The sequence below is a fragment of the Nyctereutes procyonoides genome, unplaced genomic scaffold (assembly GCF_905146905.1).
Source record: "Nyctereutes procyonoides isolate TBG_1078 unplaced genomic scaffold, NYPRO_anot_genome, whole genome shotgun sequence".
NCBI classification, from domain to species: domain Eukaryota; kingdom Metazoa; phylum Chordata; class Mammalia; order Carnivora; family Canidae; genus Nyctereutes; species Nyctereutes procyonoides.
In genome coordinates, this window is record NW_026575025.1 from 5,728,794 (window position 1) to 5,745,534 (window position 16,741).

Consider the following 16,741-nt stretch of genomic DNA (forward strand, 5'->3'; position numbering starts at 1 on the left):
CCCCGCCGAGCGCGCGCTCCGGGGGCGGGGCCGGGGTGGGGCGGGGCCGAGGGCGGGGCCGGGGCGGGGCCGGGGGCGGGGGCGGGGCCGGAGCGCCCTATAACAGGCGGCGGGGGCGCGCGCGCGGCCAGAGAGCGAGCGCGCAGCGGCGGCGGTCGACCCAGCGCGCCCCGGCCCGGCCTCCCGCGCCCCGCGCCCCCGAGTACCCGCGCCCCGAGCACCCGCGCCCCGGGCCCGCGCCCCACCCCGCCGCCCGCCAGGCCCCGCGCCCCGCGCCCCGCGCCCCGGCCCGGCCCGCCCCGCGCACCCCGCAGGCCGCTCGCCGCCCGCGCCGCCATGGGGGTGGAGGGCTGCACCAAGTGCATCAAGTACCTGCTCTTCGTCTTCAATTTCGTCTTCTGGGTGAGTCCCGGCGGGGGGGCGGGGGCCGGGACGCCCCGAGCCCGGCAGGCCGCGCGCCCCACTAGGCCGCGCGGAGGGGGCCACCTGTGGGCGCCGGGCGGGGGGGTGGTCCTGGGCCGGCAGACGGGCGGAGGGGGGTGCTGCGAGCCGCTGTCGGGGCGCCGGGGCCGGGCCGGGGCGTCCGGGGGGCCGTGGGGCTGTGCCCGCCGAGCGATGGCGGGCGGCGCGGCGGGAGCGGGCTCGGGGCCGCGGGCCGCCGTGAGGGGGACCACCCTGCTCCGCGGGCACCGAGGGGGCTCGGGGGGCGGGGCTCCCGGCGCCCCGCCCCCATGAGCTCATCCGGGCCGCCGCCCCTGGAAGGACGGCGGGGGGGGGTGGGGGGGGTGGGGGGGGCCGGGGGGCGCGCACTCGGTGCGGGTCCTGGGAGCCCTCCGCTCCAGGTCGGCCCAGCGAGCCCTGCCGCCCCGGGGATGGCCGTGCGGGGCCCCCAGCGGCCCGCGCCTGGTGGGGCCGGCCCCCTGCACTGCCCCCCCCAGCCCGGGGTTGCAGCCTGCGGCCGCCAGGACCCAGGACGCGGTAGAGGCTTTGAGGAGAGGGGCCAGGGCGGGCAGGGGGCCCCGTGGAGCCGAGCGCCTCTGGGCCCCTCCGGAGCCTGGGTCCCAGGGGATGCCCAGGTCCGGGCTTCGGTCTGAGCTTGGACGTCCACCTTGGAAAGAGGTAGCCACTGGATGTTCATCTTGGGGTGCAGGAGGGTCTCAGGGGCGTCAGGCTGCTGACCTGCAAGTCGCGTTTTCCTGGCCTGGGTGGTAACTGCTGGCCAGGAACGCTGGAGCTTTGGCTTTGTTTCGGTTTCCTGCCTGTGTTGGAGTTGGGGAGGGGCCCCCAGTGGGTGCAGGAACCCCTCTCCTGGCGCTGCCCTGCCTCCTCGTGGCCAGTCATGTCCCCCATCACCCCCCCCCCCGCCCCCCACAGGACCTGGGAACCTTCCTGGGTGGCTCTGTGCTGCTCGCCACCCAGGCTGCTCACTCCTTCTGGGAAAGGACCATGACAACATCTGCTGGACAGTGTATTTCCCAAGTAGACGCAAGAGGGTAAACTTTTAAAATGGTCCCCAGAGCAAGTGTGTGGGATTGGGGACATCTGTTTCCGTTCTGGACATCCGAGGATCCCAGCGTGGATCTTGGGGCAGTGAGGTGTTTGGGGTGGCAGGGACAGAGACTGGACTGAGCTTTAGCTGAGGGTGAAGTGGAGGCATTGCCCCCCGCCTGGGTGGGGGGCACAGCTGGGGGTCGCTGTGGCCACTGGCCTCTGCCTGGGGAGTGGGGAGCACGGGGACTGTCAGGATGGGCCAGGTATGACCTTAACCTTGCCTGGGGTCTTTGCCGAAGAGGTGGTGTTGAGTGTCGATTTAGTATTTGCCTGCTATGGCCTGGGTGTATAGGGGTTGGGGTGAAGGGACACCCAGACACCCCTCTGTTGGCCTCTGAGCCCCTCCCCTACCAGCAGAGCCTGGATGTGGGTTGAGGACCCTGACCAGGAAGTGGAGGGTAGGCAGACATAGAGGCTGTCTTCTGGAGTAGATTCTTGTCCTTGGGCTGAGTGTCAGCGCTGGGGTAAGTCCCTCCCCGCTGCCCAGCTTGGGAGGTCTCCAGGGCAGCCCGCGCTCACCTCCCAGCTCTGCTTGAGCGAGTCCGGTAGTTCCCCAGGCAGCTGGGCAGAGGCCTGACACATCCCCAGGGGCTGCTCTTCATTGAGGCTTGAGGAAACGTTGCCAGGCCTCTCCTCTCCCAGCCACCCAGCTGAGCACTCAGCGCTGCGTCCCACGGTCCAGTTGCCTCGGTCCCACCCACCCCTGCAACAGACATGCAGAGCTGAGCAAGGTGGGGCTGGGGGCCACCACTGTGACAGAGCCCCTCTCTGTGCGGGCGTCCTGCCTCACCTGGCTGGCAGCATAGTGCCGCGGGGCTGGTTCTGGGTGGTGGAGCACTGTCCCCTCTGCTGCAGTCCTGGGCCTTAGAGTCCTGTCCCCTGAGGTGGACGTTTTCCACGTCCTGTCTCCCGGGGCTGGCAGATTAGCTAACACCCTTACAGGAGAGCTCAGGAGGTGGTCGTAGGGCACGGATGGCCGGCAGGAAGACTGCTGTCCTGCTGTCCTTGGCCGGTGTGGGCAGTGCCTTGGGGAAGGGGTTTCGGATGCCCCAGAGGGTGGTGGGTGAGGGAGGGCCCCCCAGTGCCTGGCCTGACTCGCTCACTGTGCACCGTGGCCACCGTACAGGAGTGGGTGCTGAGGGGGAGCCGGGAGGAGACTTTGACAGTGGGTACCTGCATCGGGGCAGTTTTAAAAGTTTCATTTCAGAGAGAGAAAAGGCTCACACATGGGAGCAGGCCTCAAAGGCAGCCAGGCTGGCTTCCCCAGGAAAGAGTGCGTCTCTCCTCCTGGAACCAGGACTTTGGGGCCCCAGGTGGCATGCACTCAGCATGCCTGACCACAGCCTGACTTTGGGGCTCCCTGGCCTGGCAGGCATCAAGCCACGAGTAGGACTGCAAGCAGCAACCGTGGCCAAGCCTGGGAGACGATGGCGCAGACACCCTGCCCTGCAGCGTGGAAATCCTCCCGGTTGGGGGTGGAACCCGGAGCTTCCTGGCAGAAGCCTGTGACCCTCGAGGCTCCTGCTGCTGGGCATTTCAGGAAGAGCAGAGGCTCCCTCCCTGTGACCTGGGGCAGGCAGCTGGCATGCGTGAGCCCCGCTTGCTTTCCTCATCTGTGAAGTGGGTACGATCACAGGCCTCTCTCTGGAGGCTGGCCAACGAGAGCACAGCGTCCTGGGCCTGGCCACTCCTCTCGCCTAATGCCTTCGGTGGCCGCCTTCCAGAGGCAGGGCAGCCAGACGGGGCTGGGAACAGGGCTGATTAGAAGCCTCACTAACTGGCATTTAATTCTTGCTTCCAGACAGCACATGACTGTCTGTCACTTAGTGGTGCTCTCGCCTTCCTTCCGGGAGAGGGGATGTGTGACCCTGCCAGGCTCTGGGTGGGGGTGGGGATTTCCTGTGCCGGCTTCAGTGGGGTGGGCAAGTGGATGGAGTGAGTGTCAGAGCTTTGGTTGTGGGATAAACGGCTTTGGGCTGAGACAAGAAGAGGAAGTCTGTGGTCTGTCCCTGGAGTGAAGTGGTCCCCCTCCAGGAGGATGTCCAAGTACCAAGAGGCCTGGGACCCTGGCTGGTGTGGTCCGCACACCCGGCTCAGGTCTGCCTCCAGAAGTTCAGTGGATCCCCTATCTCTAGCTTATACTGCTTCTAAGTCTGGATGGGGAGACCGACCCGCCCCAAATCATCCACCCCATGGCTTTATTTCAGCACCTGAAACCCTGTGAGGGTAGAACCTGGGTCATCCAATCAATAAGCCAAAGTCCAGGCCCTGTGGGAGAGGCTGATGATCGATCACCTTTGCACTGGCCCAGTGTTTTGGGGTGGGGATGGAGGAGACACACAGGAGCTCTGCCTCTGGCCCTGGCACCCCAGGCCCCAGCCCGGGGCACGTGGTGAGGGCTGGGTGGTTTTCAGGCTTGAAGCTGCCCATGGCCAGGTGCCTCGTCCTTGACTGAGAACTAGGCCTGCCTGGAATCGGCCCTCAGGACCCTCCTCCCAACTTATTTTCTAGTGTGTCCTACACAATGTGGTTTGATCCAGTGTGCTTCCAGAAAACCTCTAGACCTCTCAGGATCCACTCCCCCCAAAATACACATAGTTTCTACTTTGGGGCCTGGCCTAAGCCCCCCCCGCCCCGATGGCTGAGCAGGTGCTGATTCACACAAGACCACTTAGGGGCTTCCAGGTGCACCCCCAGATGCTAGGGGAGTCCCCACGGGCAGGCAGGGGCCCATGCCCAACAGGCTGGCTGAGGATTTCCCTTGCTGCGTAAGCTAGGTGCCAGGGACGGGGAGGCCACCTTCCCTGGGCATGACGTGGGGGCTGGCCAAAGGGAGGGTGCTCCAGGCCTGGGGGTGGGGGGCTGGCAGCACAGCCAGGTCCTGAGGGTTCATGTCTCCTTGTCCCCGACTCTGACTTTGGAAAGTTAGTGCTCCCCACCTATCTCTGGTGACTGGGTGACATGGTCATTGTCAAGATGATGAAAGACAGGAAGCCAGGGCCACCCGCCCTGCAGAGTCCGTGGCTGGGTGACCCACCCTAGCATCTGTGCCGTCCCACACCCGGGTTGGCCTGGGTTATAAGTTGCCCTGGGGGGACGTAGAACAGCTCCCTGTAACCTGTCTTACCTGTGCTATCGCCTATGGGTGGTTCTGGGGTTGATTCTGTGCCGCAGCTGACGGCTGGCTCCTGACAATGGATGTGAAGCTCAGGCTGTGGGACCTGTGGCAGGGAGGTGCCTGTGTGCGGCTGGGGTAACGGGAGTGAGAACTATCCGCCTCCCTGGGTCTCCAGTCCTGGCGCTGGGAGGCCTGAACCCAGGAGTTCGATGTCCTTGGTCTTGGGGGGAAGATGTGGGGGCTTCAAGAGTCAGTGGGTTTGGGAACCACCAACCGTGGTCCTGCCGCAAGCTCGCAGGGAGCTCACCCTCTCACATAGCTGTGGCTCTGCTTGGCCCGCACTGCTTCCTATCCCAGGGGCTCGGCCACCCACCTTTCGGACAGGCGACCTTTCACTTTGTTGCCAGGGTGATAAGAGCTCCAGCTCATACAAGGTAATGCTCCCCAGGGCCCTGGGCTGGAGCTGCCCCCTTGGGGCCTGGCCATCATCAGGCTTGCTAGGGCACTAGGAGGCTGAGGTCCCCAAGTGACCACGTGAGGAGGTCCAGTGCTTCACAGCCTGGCATAGCTCCAGGGCTGGGGCTCCCCGGGACGGGACCAGGCCGTCCTGATGCACCCTGGGAGCCCTCCACCTGCTCTCTGCTCCCCTGCCTGAACCCCCACCCCCCATCTCACTCTCTGGTAGATCTGGGCCACCCAGATCCTCCTTGTCCAATACATGTGGCCTGCTACAGCCTGACCTGTGTCCTTCTCTGGCAGGTCCCTGGGATGTCTGCAGGGGCCCAGGAGGCAGAGGGGCTTCCCACAGTGCAGTGGGTTTGGGGCAGGGGAGCAGGACACCCCTGGCTTCACTACCCAGGGATTGGGCCGTGAGATGAGGGTCTGGCCCTGAAGTGGCTCTCAGGTGCCCCTAGATGTGGCAGGGATGTGGAAGGGGCCTACACTCACTTCTTGGTGGCAAGTGGCTCCTGCATCTCCTTAGCTGGTGGGAAGGCCTGGGTCATGACCCCTTTCCTACCTACTCTTGGATGCGGGCCAGGAGGCTTCCTGAGGTCCGGGGGCCTCTGGAGAGGCTCTGCTTCCTGCCCAAGGTGAGGGTCTCCGCTCTTCCCTCCACACTTCCCTCCATACTTCCTGCCTTGAGTTGCTCCCAGAGGCCACAGTGGGGGCAGATGCCCACCCCCCCACCCCCCCAGGAAGGCCTGAGTTGGGCCTGTGTCACCCAGGGAGGAGTCTGGCCCTGTCCGCTCATTGTGCGTGGGGAGCGAGGGTCAGGGTGCAGGAACCCAGGACCCCTATGCAGCCCGAGGGGTGGCGTCAGGACCCCCCCTGCCCTGCAGCCCATCCTAAAAGCATCTGTGCCGTACCTCTTCCCTCTGACTTAGCCCCATGTCCCTGAGAGCATTTTCAGCCTTACTTCCTGCCTCTGGCCTTCAATGCTCTGTTGGTCAGGTGGGGGAGGGGGGGTCTCCACCGGAGCCCTAGCCAAGTGGGTGCTTCCTGGCATGTGTTCCCGCGAGTGGACATACCCCTGGATGTGGGGGGTCAGGGAGCAGAGCTGGCCTGGAGCCTGGTGCCCCCGCCCTCCTCGTGGTGGGGCTCTCCCCCACACACCCCTCCACCCAGGCACCCTGCGCTGCTGAGAGGGTGTGAATGACGTGCGCTGTCCTTGCTGCCTGCGGCCCCATGTGGGTGGAACTGGGCTGAGCACTCGGGCCGTGGAGGCCCTGCCAGCCCAGGACACGGCCGCCCCAAGCCTGTCCGGGCAGCACCCGCTCTGTCTCATTCCCTTTCAGCCGCTTCTTGGAAACGGCAGGCGGGCCGGGCAGGAACCCAGCGTGCCTGGCAGTCCCCTCCTGTCTCATCTGACGCCGTTAGTTATTAGTTCTCAGAACGGAAGAAAAAAGAAACAGAAACAGAAGCTTTCACAAGGCCCTGAACCGGGCGCACCATCCCTGCTGCTGAACCCTCCCCCGGGCCCGGCTCGCTGGCACCCTCCCCTGCACCCCTGCCTGCCCTGCTGCCAGGCTTCTCGGGGCACGGCTCTCCCGGGGCCGGAGCAGGTGGCAGCGGTGACTCTGGGTTGGGGGCGACACCACTGCTGGTCCACTTGCTGGGACTCTCGCTGCTCGTGTCCTCGTGAGCCAGCCGCGTACAGTGGCGTTGTGCTAGGCACCATGGGGATGTTAGCTAACTTTGTACCTTCATCTTACAAAGGGGATAAGGACGCACAAAGACATGGAGGTGACCCCAGGGTGGCGCAGGGCACACACTTGGCCGCCGTGCTCCGGCCCCGCCCTCTGCTGTGACCCCTGCTGTCCCCCAGGGCTGGACTCCTGTTCTGGAACATACATCCATGCTCCACCATTCCCCTTCTTGGATGCTCAGACATGGGATCTGTGGGCAAGACGTCAGCACGCCATGTCCAGGTGCTCACTGCAGGCCTGGGGAGCCCCAGGGAGCGTGGCACATCCGGCTCCTCACCTCGGGGCCCAGGTGGCACCGGCATGGCAGTCTGGATCCTTTGGGACCCAAAATATTGGCCCCTGAGAGCCTTGCTTACAAGTTCCACCTTCAAGGATTGGCTGGGCCGCTGGGGGTTTTAAAACGGCTTTATGGGGCATGAGGTACACAGTATGTATTTCAGGCGCACAGCTTGCTGAGTTTTGACATGGGCAGACCCCTGTGGCTGCCGCCGCCTTGTGATCAATCGTGGACACATCCATCAGTCCCCAAAGTGTCCTGGGGCCTCAGGATCCCTCCTCCACCCCAGGCGGCCAGGGCCTGTGGTCTGTCACAGCGCCTAATTAGCATTTCTGACACCTTTGTATAAAGGGAACTTTTTTCTTCTTGGTCTGGCTTCTGTCATTCCTCACAGTTATCAACTGAGTGGCACACTTCTTTCTGCCGCTGGGACTCCCCTATGTGGCCGCACCCCCCTTTGCCTCTGTTTGTCCCATCTGACCGCCAGTGAAGAACAAATGGGTGGGGCCCAGTTTGGGGCTGGCCCAGGTCGTGGTGTGGACACTTGAGTCACTCAGTCTCTGGGTGAACTCCTGGGGTAGCAGGTGCGGGCCAAGAGGCCAGGAAGCAGACCGCCCCACTGCTCCTTCCACATTCCCATCAGCATGCAGATGGGGGGACAGGAGCCCTCCCTTCCCTGCAGACGGCTTTCCAACCCCCTTTGGGGCAGGGTGCCACCTGGGTGGGCCTCTCCCTTGCAGGCGACCTGAGGTGAACATCTGCCCCCTGCCACGTGGGTTTCCTCATCCGGAAATGGGATGGTCCTCCCACCACTGTGTTCACCTGGCCCTACCCAGGGGGTCTGCTCAGGGAGGGCAGACTGGGGCAGCAACTGGGGGCACATCAGCACCAGGCCCTCCCAGCTACAAAGGTGGGACCAGCTTCCCTGTTGTTACCCCGCAGGTGTGAGGGCCTGGGGGCCACAGAGGAGTCTGCAGGAAAGCCCTTCCAAAGGGGCAGAGGTGGCAGCTGGAGGTTAGGAGGAGTACAGTCCAAACCACACTTCTGTTAGGACTGTGCACCCACCCCAAGACACTTGTCTCCCCAGCTCCTGCTCCTGGGGTGAAGGGGCTGCACGAGGAGCAGTCCCAGCCTGGCCAGGGGGCCTGCACCGCTGCACTCATGGGGATGGGGAGGCTGAGTTGGGGCTTGTGGCCAGGGCTCTGGGACTACAGAGGGACTATAGAGGGAGGCCCAGGACAGGGGCTTCCCCACCCCTCCCCCTCCGCCCTGGAACATCTCACAAAGGCAGCTCTGGACCACAGTTTCAAAACAGAACAAGTAACGGTTTCAAGCCAGAGTTACCACGGCAACCCTCAGCCTCGTTGCGCTGCTGCCTCCCTTGGAGCCACAGATGGCAGCCACCTCGGGAGGAGCTGAGGGCTCTGGGGCGCCCGCCCTGCCCCCACTGTCCCATGGGCCCTCTGGCCTCTCCTGTCAGTGACAGGTGTCACAGAGAGGCACAGGGTGCTGGGAGCCCAGGGCCCTGCCCTTGGAGGGCTGTGCGGTGTCCACAGGGCCGTGGGAGGGGACCCTGGCCAGAGCAGGTGCACAGTAGGCCCTTGGTGGACCTCCCCATACTTGCTGGAGTACAGGATGGAGCTGCAGAGCCTTGGCTGGCCCTCCCTGACCAGACCTGGAACTTTGGGAGAGGTGTGCTGGGAAACAGAAACCCCAGGCTGGAGGGGCGTGGACAGAGCACCCTCGCTTGGTGTGTGGAAGCCCAGCCCCCCACCCCCAGTCTTACCAGTAGCTGAGCCCAGAGGAGAAAGGCCTGGGCAACTGCTGGGGCTTTCTGTGGGGCGGCCTGCAATGCTGGGGCTCAGTCACTCATGCCCCACTGAGCAGGTTGGCCCCACCCACCATGTCAGGGGTCTGCTCCCTGGCCGGGTCTCGGGGCAGGTGCTTTCCTTGAGGTCTACTTCTCAGTTTCTGCTCCCCGTAGGTCACATAGCTCTGGTCCTGTTGCAGGGGCAGGGGGCTGGGGTCAGTGTCTGGTGCTGCGGAGGCGGGTTGGGGGATGGCCTCAGTTGCCAGGCCACGCATGGTAGGAAGAGGAAGCCAGGAGCGGATGGCTGCGCAGCTAGGCCCTCCAGCCTGCGCCAAGGCTTGTAGCCCTGGGAGCAGATTCCACCTCAGTGGGGCATCCAGGGCTGGGACAGCCCTGCAGAGAGGAGGCCAGGGACCTGGAAGGTGGCCTGGAGGGCAGCAGGCCGCTGGCTTGGGCTGGTGAGATGCTCATGTTGTAGGCCAGGCCCTGGTCTTTGTTTCCCTTCAGGGCCTCCCCCTCCCCACCCTCCGTAGGTGCCCTGTTCTCGAAGGACAGTGAGTCTCTGAAGGGCCTACCAGAGCCGGAAGCTCCTGTTCTCCTGCCAGGCTCTGAGCACAGCCCCCTTTCCTGCCCCAGCTGCTCGGGCAGCCCCTCCCCTGGCCTCTGGGAGCACAGCGTGCTTCCTTCCTCCTGTAGTGGCTTCCCTTCCCAGGGCTGACAGCAGCAAGGATTTATCCCACAGACGGCCGGGCCCCTCGCCCTGCAGCTTCCTGGATGCCACCAGCCTCTGTGGCCTCGCCTTATCTAGTTCCTCCATCAGCCCCACCAGGGCCCTGGTGGCATCAGATCCCCACCCCTCTCTCTCCGGGCACCAAAGACTTGGAGTCCCCTCCATGGGGTTCCCAGATGAGCAGAGGGCTGCTGAAGCCACCCCCTTGGAGGAGGGCCTAGCGGTCCCTGGGGTGCTCAGGTCTGGTGTGGACTGTGGCCAGATTAGCAAGTAAAAATAAAGGACATCCAGTTGAATTTGAGCTCCAGATAAAATATAAGTGCTGTTTTGACATAAGTGTGCCCCATCAGTATCGGGGATGTGGGCCCAATATCCAGGCCTTCCTTCCTGGGGCATCTCAAACACAAGGTCAGTGAAACAGACATGTGGAGCCACCTGGAGGGGGCCACCCTGGGCCCACTGGCCGGTGGAGCCGAGGGTCCCACACCTGCCTCAGTGGGCGTTCAGGGGATAGTATAGCCCATACTCAGCACTGCAAGTAACCCTAGACCCGTTCTTTCCCCAGTTGGCTGGAGGCGTGATCCTGGGTGTGGCCCTGTGGCTGCGCCATGACCCACAGACCACCAACCTCCTCTATCTGGAGCTCGGGGACAGGCCCGCACCCAACACGTTCTATGTAGGTAAGTACATGTGGGGTGGGCCCAGGACCTGGCTGGCACTGGGCTGGGGGCCAGCAGGAACGAGATCCACCAGGGTGTCTGCCAACAGGTAGTCAGGAAGGGCTTCCAGGAGGAGGCAGGGCATGGGCCAGGCCAGTGGGGCTTGCTGCAGTGCTGGGCGGCTGGATGTGGAGGAGGCCTGCCAGCAGGGGCTCTTGGGGAGAGAGAGTGAGACAGAGATACTGTGAGTGGAGTCAGGTCAGCCTGGGGCCCTCGGGGGGGCCATTCGGAGGTGGTCCAGCCTGGCTGGGTGGGGGGTGCATAGGGCAGGAACCAGGCTGCCAGGCAAGTCTGGAACATCCCAGGGTGTGTGGGTGGTTGGGACTCACCAGTTGGCCTCTGGGGGCGGACTCGGGGCAGGAGGGGGAGCTGTCTCATGGTGGGTATTTCAGGGGAGGCTCCCTGGGCAGGGGCGGGGCTGGATGCCTGCCTGGGCTGCTGAGGCCCCTGAGGGGAGGGGGACTCTGGGCCCTGGGTGGGGCAGGGGCCAGTGTGCCTCAGGCCTCCCCAGCCACACCTTGCTGCCTTATTAGGCTGCGTGTCTGCCTCCCAGGCAGCAGCTGTGCCCTCAGGGTGTCCGTGGGGCTGGGGGTTGAGCCCCCACCCCTGCTCCCCTTGCCTTGCAGAGCTGCACTCCTCCTTAGGTTGGTCCTGAGCCAGCGGGAGGCAGGGCCTGGCCCTCATGAGGCTCTGGAAGTCTTGTTTCTGTCCTTTAAAGGAAGGCCTGGCATGGCCCTCCTCCTCCCCAAAGGCCTAGCAGCAGGGCAGGAAGTATGTGTAGGCCTCTAGGTTGCGGGGCTCTGTATTAGGACCAGAGCCACCCCACTGGCCTGGTGCACTGCGTGTGGCCTTGACAGGGTCTGGGTCCTTCCCAGCTGGTGTTCGGTGCCCCCCCCTCCCCACACACACACACTTAGGATCACACTCAGTTGCTGGAGTGGGGATGGCCCAGGACACCCCAGGAGCATAGGGGGCATGTATGCCCCAACCCAGCCCATGACCCTCTGTGATCTGCAGGGTCGAGAGGTCTGACCCCGGAGCATCAATGAGGTGGCCCCTTTCTTCCCTGGAGATGGGAGCCTGTGGCTCTGGCAGTGGCCTCCCAGGGCCAGCTGACCTGGCGGGGAGGGGGGCTCCCAGGCCTCCATCTCCAGATTCCTAGGCTCCCCTGGGTGGTGGGGCCTCTCCCAGGTTTGAGTCTCTGGAGGACAGGGCCCCTCTACTTGCCTGCTCCAGGGATGCACATGGGGACCCCCACCAGTGCCTGGGCACCCTCAGGAGTGGGACTTTCAGCTTTGCCCACTTGTCCTACAGGCCTTCCTCCCAGAGGTTGCCTCCCCTTCCCCACAACCACTGGGCAGGACCCCGCATCCTGCCCGTGGGCTGCTGCTGTCTGTGCACCCTCTCCGGGACCCAGCATGCCATGGGTTTGGGCAGTGGTTTGGGAAGGGGTCACCCTCCTGCCCCATGGCCAGAGCTGCTTCTGCACTTAGAGCCCTCCGTCTGGCCCAGCATGGTAGAGGAGCTGAAGGCTCCCTGGGTGCAGGCCAGGTATGGGCTGGGCAGGCTGGGGACACTGGTTACAGGCTCGGGCCCAGGCTGGGAGGAGTGAGGCTGCAGGACTGTGCCCGAGCTCCTGCGGGGAAGAGGTCCCATAGGAGAAGCTTATAGGGGGCAAAGCGGGTGTTGTCCAGAGGCTGTCCCTCACAGCTACTACATTGGGCTGTTGCCATGAGGCTGACCTTGACTTACACACTGAGGGGAGCCTGCCCTGGGGAGGCAGCTCCAGCCCTAGGGCCACTGGAGGGCCCTAGGCCTGAGCTGCTACTGTGTCCCCCATGGGCTGCTGTGTCCCTGCCCATCAAGGACTGGTCTTCTAGAGCCTCCCACTGGCCTCAAGGTGGGCCAGGCCTGCCAGGGTGGTGGGGGAGCAGATGTACGCCCTGACAAGGGTTCTTTGTCCGATGCTGGCAGGGAGGCAGGTTAGCAGGGCACACTCGACACCCCAGGCAATGCCACAGGGCCTGGTGGGTCCCCAGCCACACTTGTGGGAACCAGACCCCAGGGTTCTCAAGGAGCTGCGGGTCAGATGCCTGCCCCTGGGTGTCTGGCCCCTGGCATGACCTAGAACATCTGGCAGCTCCTCCCTGCACCTGTTGCAGTGTGCCCAAGCTCCCGTAGTGAGACGGGATCGGGGACCCATGTTTCCTTGAGGTCCGAGGGCAGGGAGACTGAGCTGCAGGGTGCTGTGCCCCCTGAGCAGGAAGCCCCTGAGCCAGCCATGGCCGGAGGCCTCTCTTCCGCCAGGTCCACCAAGTGCTGTGCAGAGGCTTTGGCCAGGAGGAGGCCCTCGGCCATTTCCCAGCACAGCGTTTGGGCCTGGACGCCAGGCTGGCCAGACCCTGGAACCTGGGGCCTTGGCTGTATGGACAGGGGCTTGGGCTGCTGTGATGGCAGGGGGACAGGCCCAGGCCCAGGATTGCTGGAAGGCCACAGTTGGCATCTCCCAGTGGTCTCAGGGCCCTGTGTGGGTGGGCCAGGGGCATCCGCACTGGTGGCCCTCCCTGCTTGCCCAGGAGCACGTGCCCAGCCTGGTGGGCAGCCCCTGTGTGCAGTCACCACGCCATCCTCCATGGGGCCAGGCCCCCTCATCCAGCAGGCTCCGGTCCCCGGGATCAGGGCCTTGCAAGCTGGCTCAAGCCCCCTCCTGGGGTTATGTCCCCTCCTCTCCCCTTGGGCCAAGAGCAGGGCCCTGTGCACCTGGAGGGGATGATCCTTTGTGGTCATCACCTCATCCCAGGGGCTCTTGGGAACCAGAGTGGGTGCAGGCTGCACGGGCCTCACCCCGGGAACAGTTCGTGTGAAGCTCTGAGGGCAGAGCCTTCTGAGTGCTCGCCCCTGCCGGTCAGTCCCACCGGGCCCCCTCAGCAGCCTGGCTCCAGGTGCAGACATGCAGGGGGGTGCTCACTCCGACGGCCAGGCCGCAGTGCCCTCCACTAGCGCAGGGGGGCCCAAGTCCTGGGCTGGGGGTGGGACACATGGCTGGAGAGGGGCCGTGGCCTTTGGGACGCTGCTCACTGAGGGTGTCCCTGCTCTCCCACAAAGGCATCTACATTCTCATCGCCGTGGGCGCTGTGATGATGTTCGTTGGGTTCCTGGGCTGCTATGGGGCCATCCAGGAGTCCCAGTGCCTGCTGGGGACGGTAAGGTCGTGAGCGGGGCTGGGGGACACAGACAGAGCCTGGAGCTCTGCTGGGGCACCCCTTGCCACTGTGGGAGGCCCTGGAGGGGGGCTCGCAGGGCAGCCTGGGGACCTAGCCCAGAACGTCAGCCCCCAGGTTCCCTTTCTGGTCCTGAAATCCGGTTCTGGTTGACTGCTGGGATGTCTGGTTCCAAACTCAGAGTTCCACAGTTTTCCTCTCTGGTTTTAGTAAAAAGCCAGAAACAATAGGGCCATGTCCCAGTCCTTGGGCCAACCTCCACGGGGACACAGAGGCCCAGGCAGTCGGGAGATGGGGCGGTGGGTGGCCGTGTCACGATGCCCCCTTCCAGTGGGCAGAGGGAGAAGTGGGGTGTGGAAGGGGCTCCCTTGGGGCCCTAGCCCCAGCCTGTAGGGCTGCTGAGAACACTTGGTATGTCACTGCTGGGACTGAGTCTTCCCCCTCGCTGCCTTTCACCTCCGCACGGCTGCTCCCTGGATGGGACGTGCGGAGTGGAGACCAACCCCACACATGCACCTGCGGGTCACTCGGGCGTCCGGCATCTGTGTGGCCCCACGCCTGTTCTCACCCCGCATATCTCTGCCCTCCCCTCTGGGTCCTGCATGGCCTTCCCAGTTCTTCACCTGCCTCGTCATCCTGTTCGCCTGTGAAGTAGCTGCCGGCATCTGGGGCTTTGTCAACAAAGACCAGGTGAGCCCGGGAACACGGTGGTGGGGCCCATCCCAGCGGGGTCAGGAGGGAGGGGTGCCCGCCTGCTGCTCACCTTGGGCCTACCCTGGGATCACAGGGTGCTCTTTGGGGCTCCCCCTGGGGCCTGCCTGGTAGAAAGGCCACGGAGGGCTTTCTGGAGGAGGTGGCGCGGGGGCTGAGGAGAAGGCAGGGTCACCTGTCTCCCAGCCTCGAGTGGTGTTGGGGGGCAATCCTGGTCTACCCTGGAAGCATTATCTTCTCAGGAGAGCCAGGTGAACTGCTTGCCCCCCTCCCTGGGGTGGTCCTTGCTGTGGGGTGACCTCGGCCCTCCCGCATACCCTCCCCCCAGATCGCCAAGGATGTGAAGCAATTCTACGACCAGGCTCTGCAGCAGGCCGTGGTGGACGATGAAGCCAACAATGCCAAGGCCGTGGTGAAGACCTTCCATGAGACGGTGCGGCAGGGGGTGCTGGGGGTGCGGGAGGGTTGTCCTCCGTGAGTGAGGCCCAGCTAGGGTTGAATCTGGTCTCCGTGGGGCACTGGAGACCTGGAAGCCCTTCTGCTGGGGGGCCGTGGAGCCCTATCTGGGACCTCCCCCCCACGGGGGGGATTGTCTGGGACCTGCAGGGCCCCTGTGTGAGCCAGATGGGCAGCAGGAAGTCCAGGGCGCGGGGGTCTCTGAGCAGCACAGCCAAGGGTGGAGGGGATGAGGAGTCCTGGGCTGCTGTTCTTCCTGAGGAGCAGACCCTCCCTGGCTGGGGCACCCCTGGGGCTTGGGCAGCCCACGGGGTGTATGTCCCTGGCCGTGTCCCTGCGGTCCTCTGTGCACACAGCCCGGGCTGACCGCAGGTGTCCTCCATGCAGCTCAACTGTTGCGGCTCCAGCACGCTCTCCGCGCTCACCACCTCCATGCTCAAGAACAGCCTGTGTCCCTCTGGCAGCAACGTCATTAGCAACTTGTTCAAGGTACATGGGGCCCACTGGGCCGCCCAGGGTTGGCCCCACGTCGCGTCCAGCAGCCCAGCTGGGTTGGGCCCCTGGCTCCTGGTGGCTTGTGCGGCTCTGCACACAGCACATTCCGTGTCCACATCTACTTTATTTATTTTAAAGATTTTGAGAGAGAGAGAGCGAGAGCACGAGCAGGGCGAGGGGCAGAGGGAGAAGCAGACTCCCTGCTAAGCAGGGAGCCCAACATGGGGATTGATCCCAGAACCCGGGACCTGCCCTGAACCCAAAACAGATGCTTCACCCACGGAGCCTCCCAGGCGCCCCCTCCACGTCTGCTTTAAAATGGACGTGAGATAACCTGGCAGAGACCAGGCCCTGGTGGCACGTCTTCAGGGAATCGAGCCCCTCCTTTATCTTGCCACAATGACCCCGAGCCGCTGCACTGAGGGGCCCGAGGGCCTGCACTCCTGACCGTCGGCGGGCTGTCCCCCACAGGAGGACTGCCACCAGAAGATCGATGACCTCTTCTCGGGGAAGCTGTACCTCATTGGCATTGCAGCCATCGTGGTGGCCGTGATCATGGTGAGTACACGGGCCAGGCATCCACGCGAGGTGGCCCCACAGTCTCTGGGTGCTGACAGTCCCACCCACCCGTCCCCGCAGATCTTCGAGATGATCCTGAGCATGGTGCTCTGCTGCGGCATCCGGAACAGCTCCGTGTACTGAGCGGCCCCGGCTGCACCTGCTGCGGGGAGGGCCGCTGGGAACCCTGCAGGGCCCCTAGAGTGACCGGACATTCTGAGGAGGGGCCGTCAACGCCTGTGTATATAACTTCTCTGGTATTACTCTGCTACACTTATTAGCCTTTTTACTTCTGAGGTTTTCTGTCCTGAAGTCCCCCGTTACCTTTTGGGGCTGAAGTCACCTAGAGACGGCGTGTGAGTGGGCCTTGGGGACCGTGAGGCAGGGGCTGCTCTGCTTCTGCAGCTGCTTGGGGGCTCCGCCTGCTTAGTCAGGCCTCTCCCAGGGGCCCCAGGGCCCACCCACCTGCCCACAGGCCGCACGGCTCATGCCTTTTAACCCTCGTTCCTGTTGCCACTTGTCCCGAGCCGGGTCTGCCAGCAGCCTTCACCTTCAGTGCACCTGTCCTCTCTAACTCGTCACCTTCAGCTGTAATTACATCTTCAAAGTCATTCAATAAAGAAGGAAAAACCGGGCATGCTAACAAACTGTCTGGCCCCTTCCTGTGGCTGCGGCATCTGAGACCCAGGGCGCAGCTGGAGCGGCAGCTGGGCCGGCATGGGTGAGGCTTGGCTCAGCTCAGCGGACCTTGCAGGGTGTGAGGGGCCCCTTTGGTGGGCCCGGTGCCACCGTCAGCAGCTTCCACCCAGCCTCACCCCCCTACCCACTCTGTGGACACCACTGCCCAGAGGGGGCACTCAGGCAATGTGGCGTAGGGCCTGCAAGACT

General features: G+C 64.3%; 1 protein-coding gene across 1 annotated transcript; it reads left to right on the forward strand.

Moving 5' to 3' along the window:
- Nucleotides 1-243: 243 nt before the first annotated feature.
- On the forward strand, nt 244-16,488 carry CD81 (CD81 molecule). Its single transcript, XM_055314260.1, has 8 exons — nt 244-402; nt 10,259-10,373; nt 13,518-13,615; nt 14,249-14,323; nt 14,673-14,777; nt 15,188-15,289; nt 15,767-15,853; nt 15,935-16,488. The coding sequence occupies exons 1-8, from the start codon at nt 337-339 to the stop codon at nt 15,995-15,997; spliced, it is 711 nt and encodes a 236-aa protein (XP_055170235.1). The 5' UTR covers nt 244-336; the 3' UTR covers nt 15,998-16,488.
- Nucleotides 16,489-16,741: the final 253 nt, after the last annotated feature.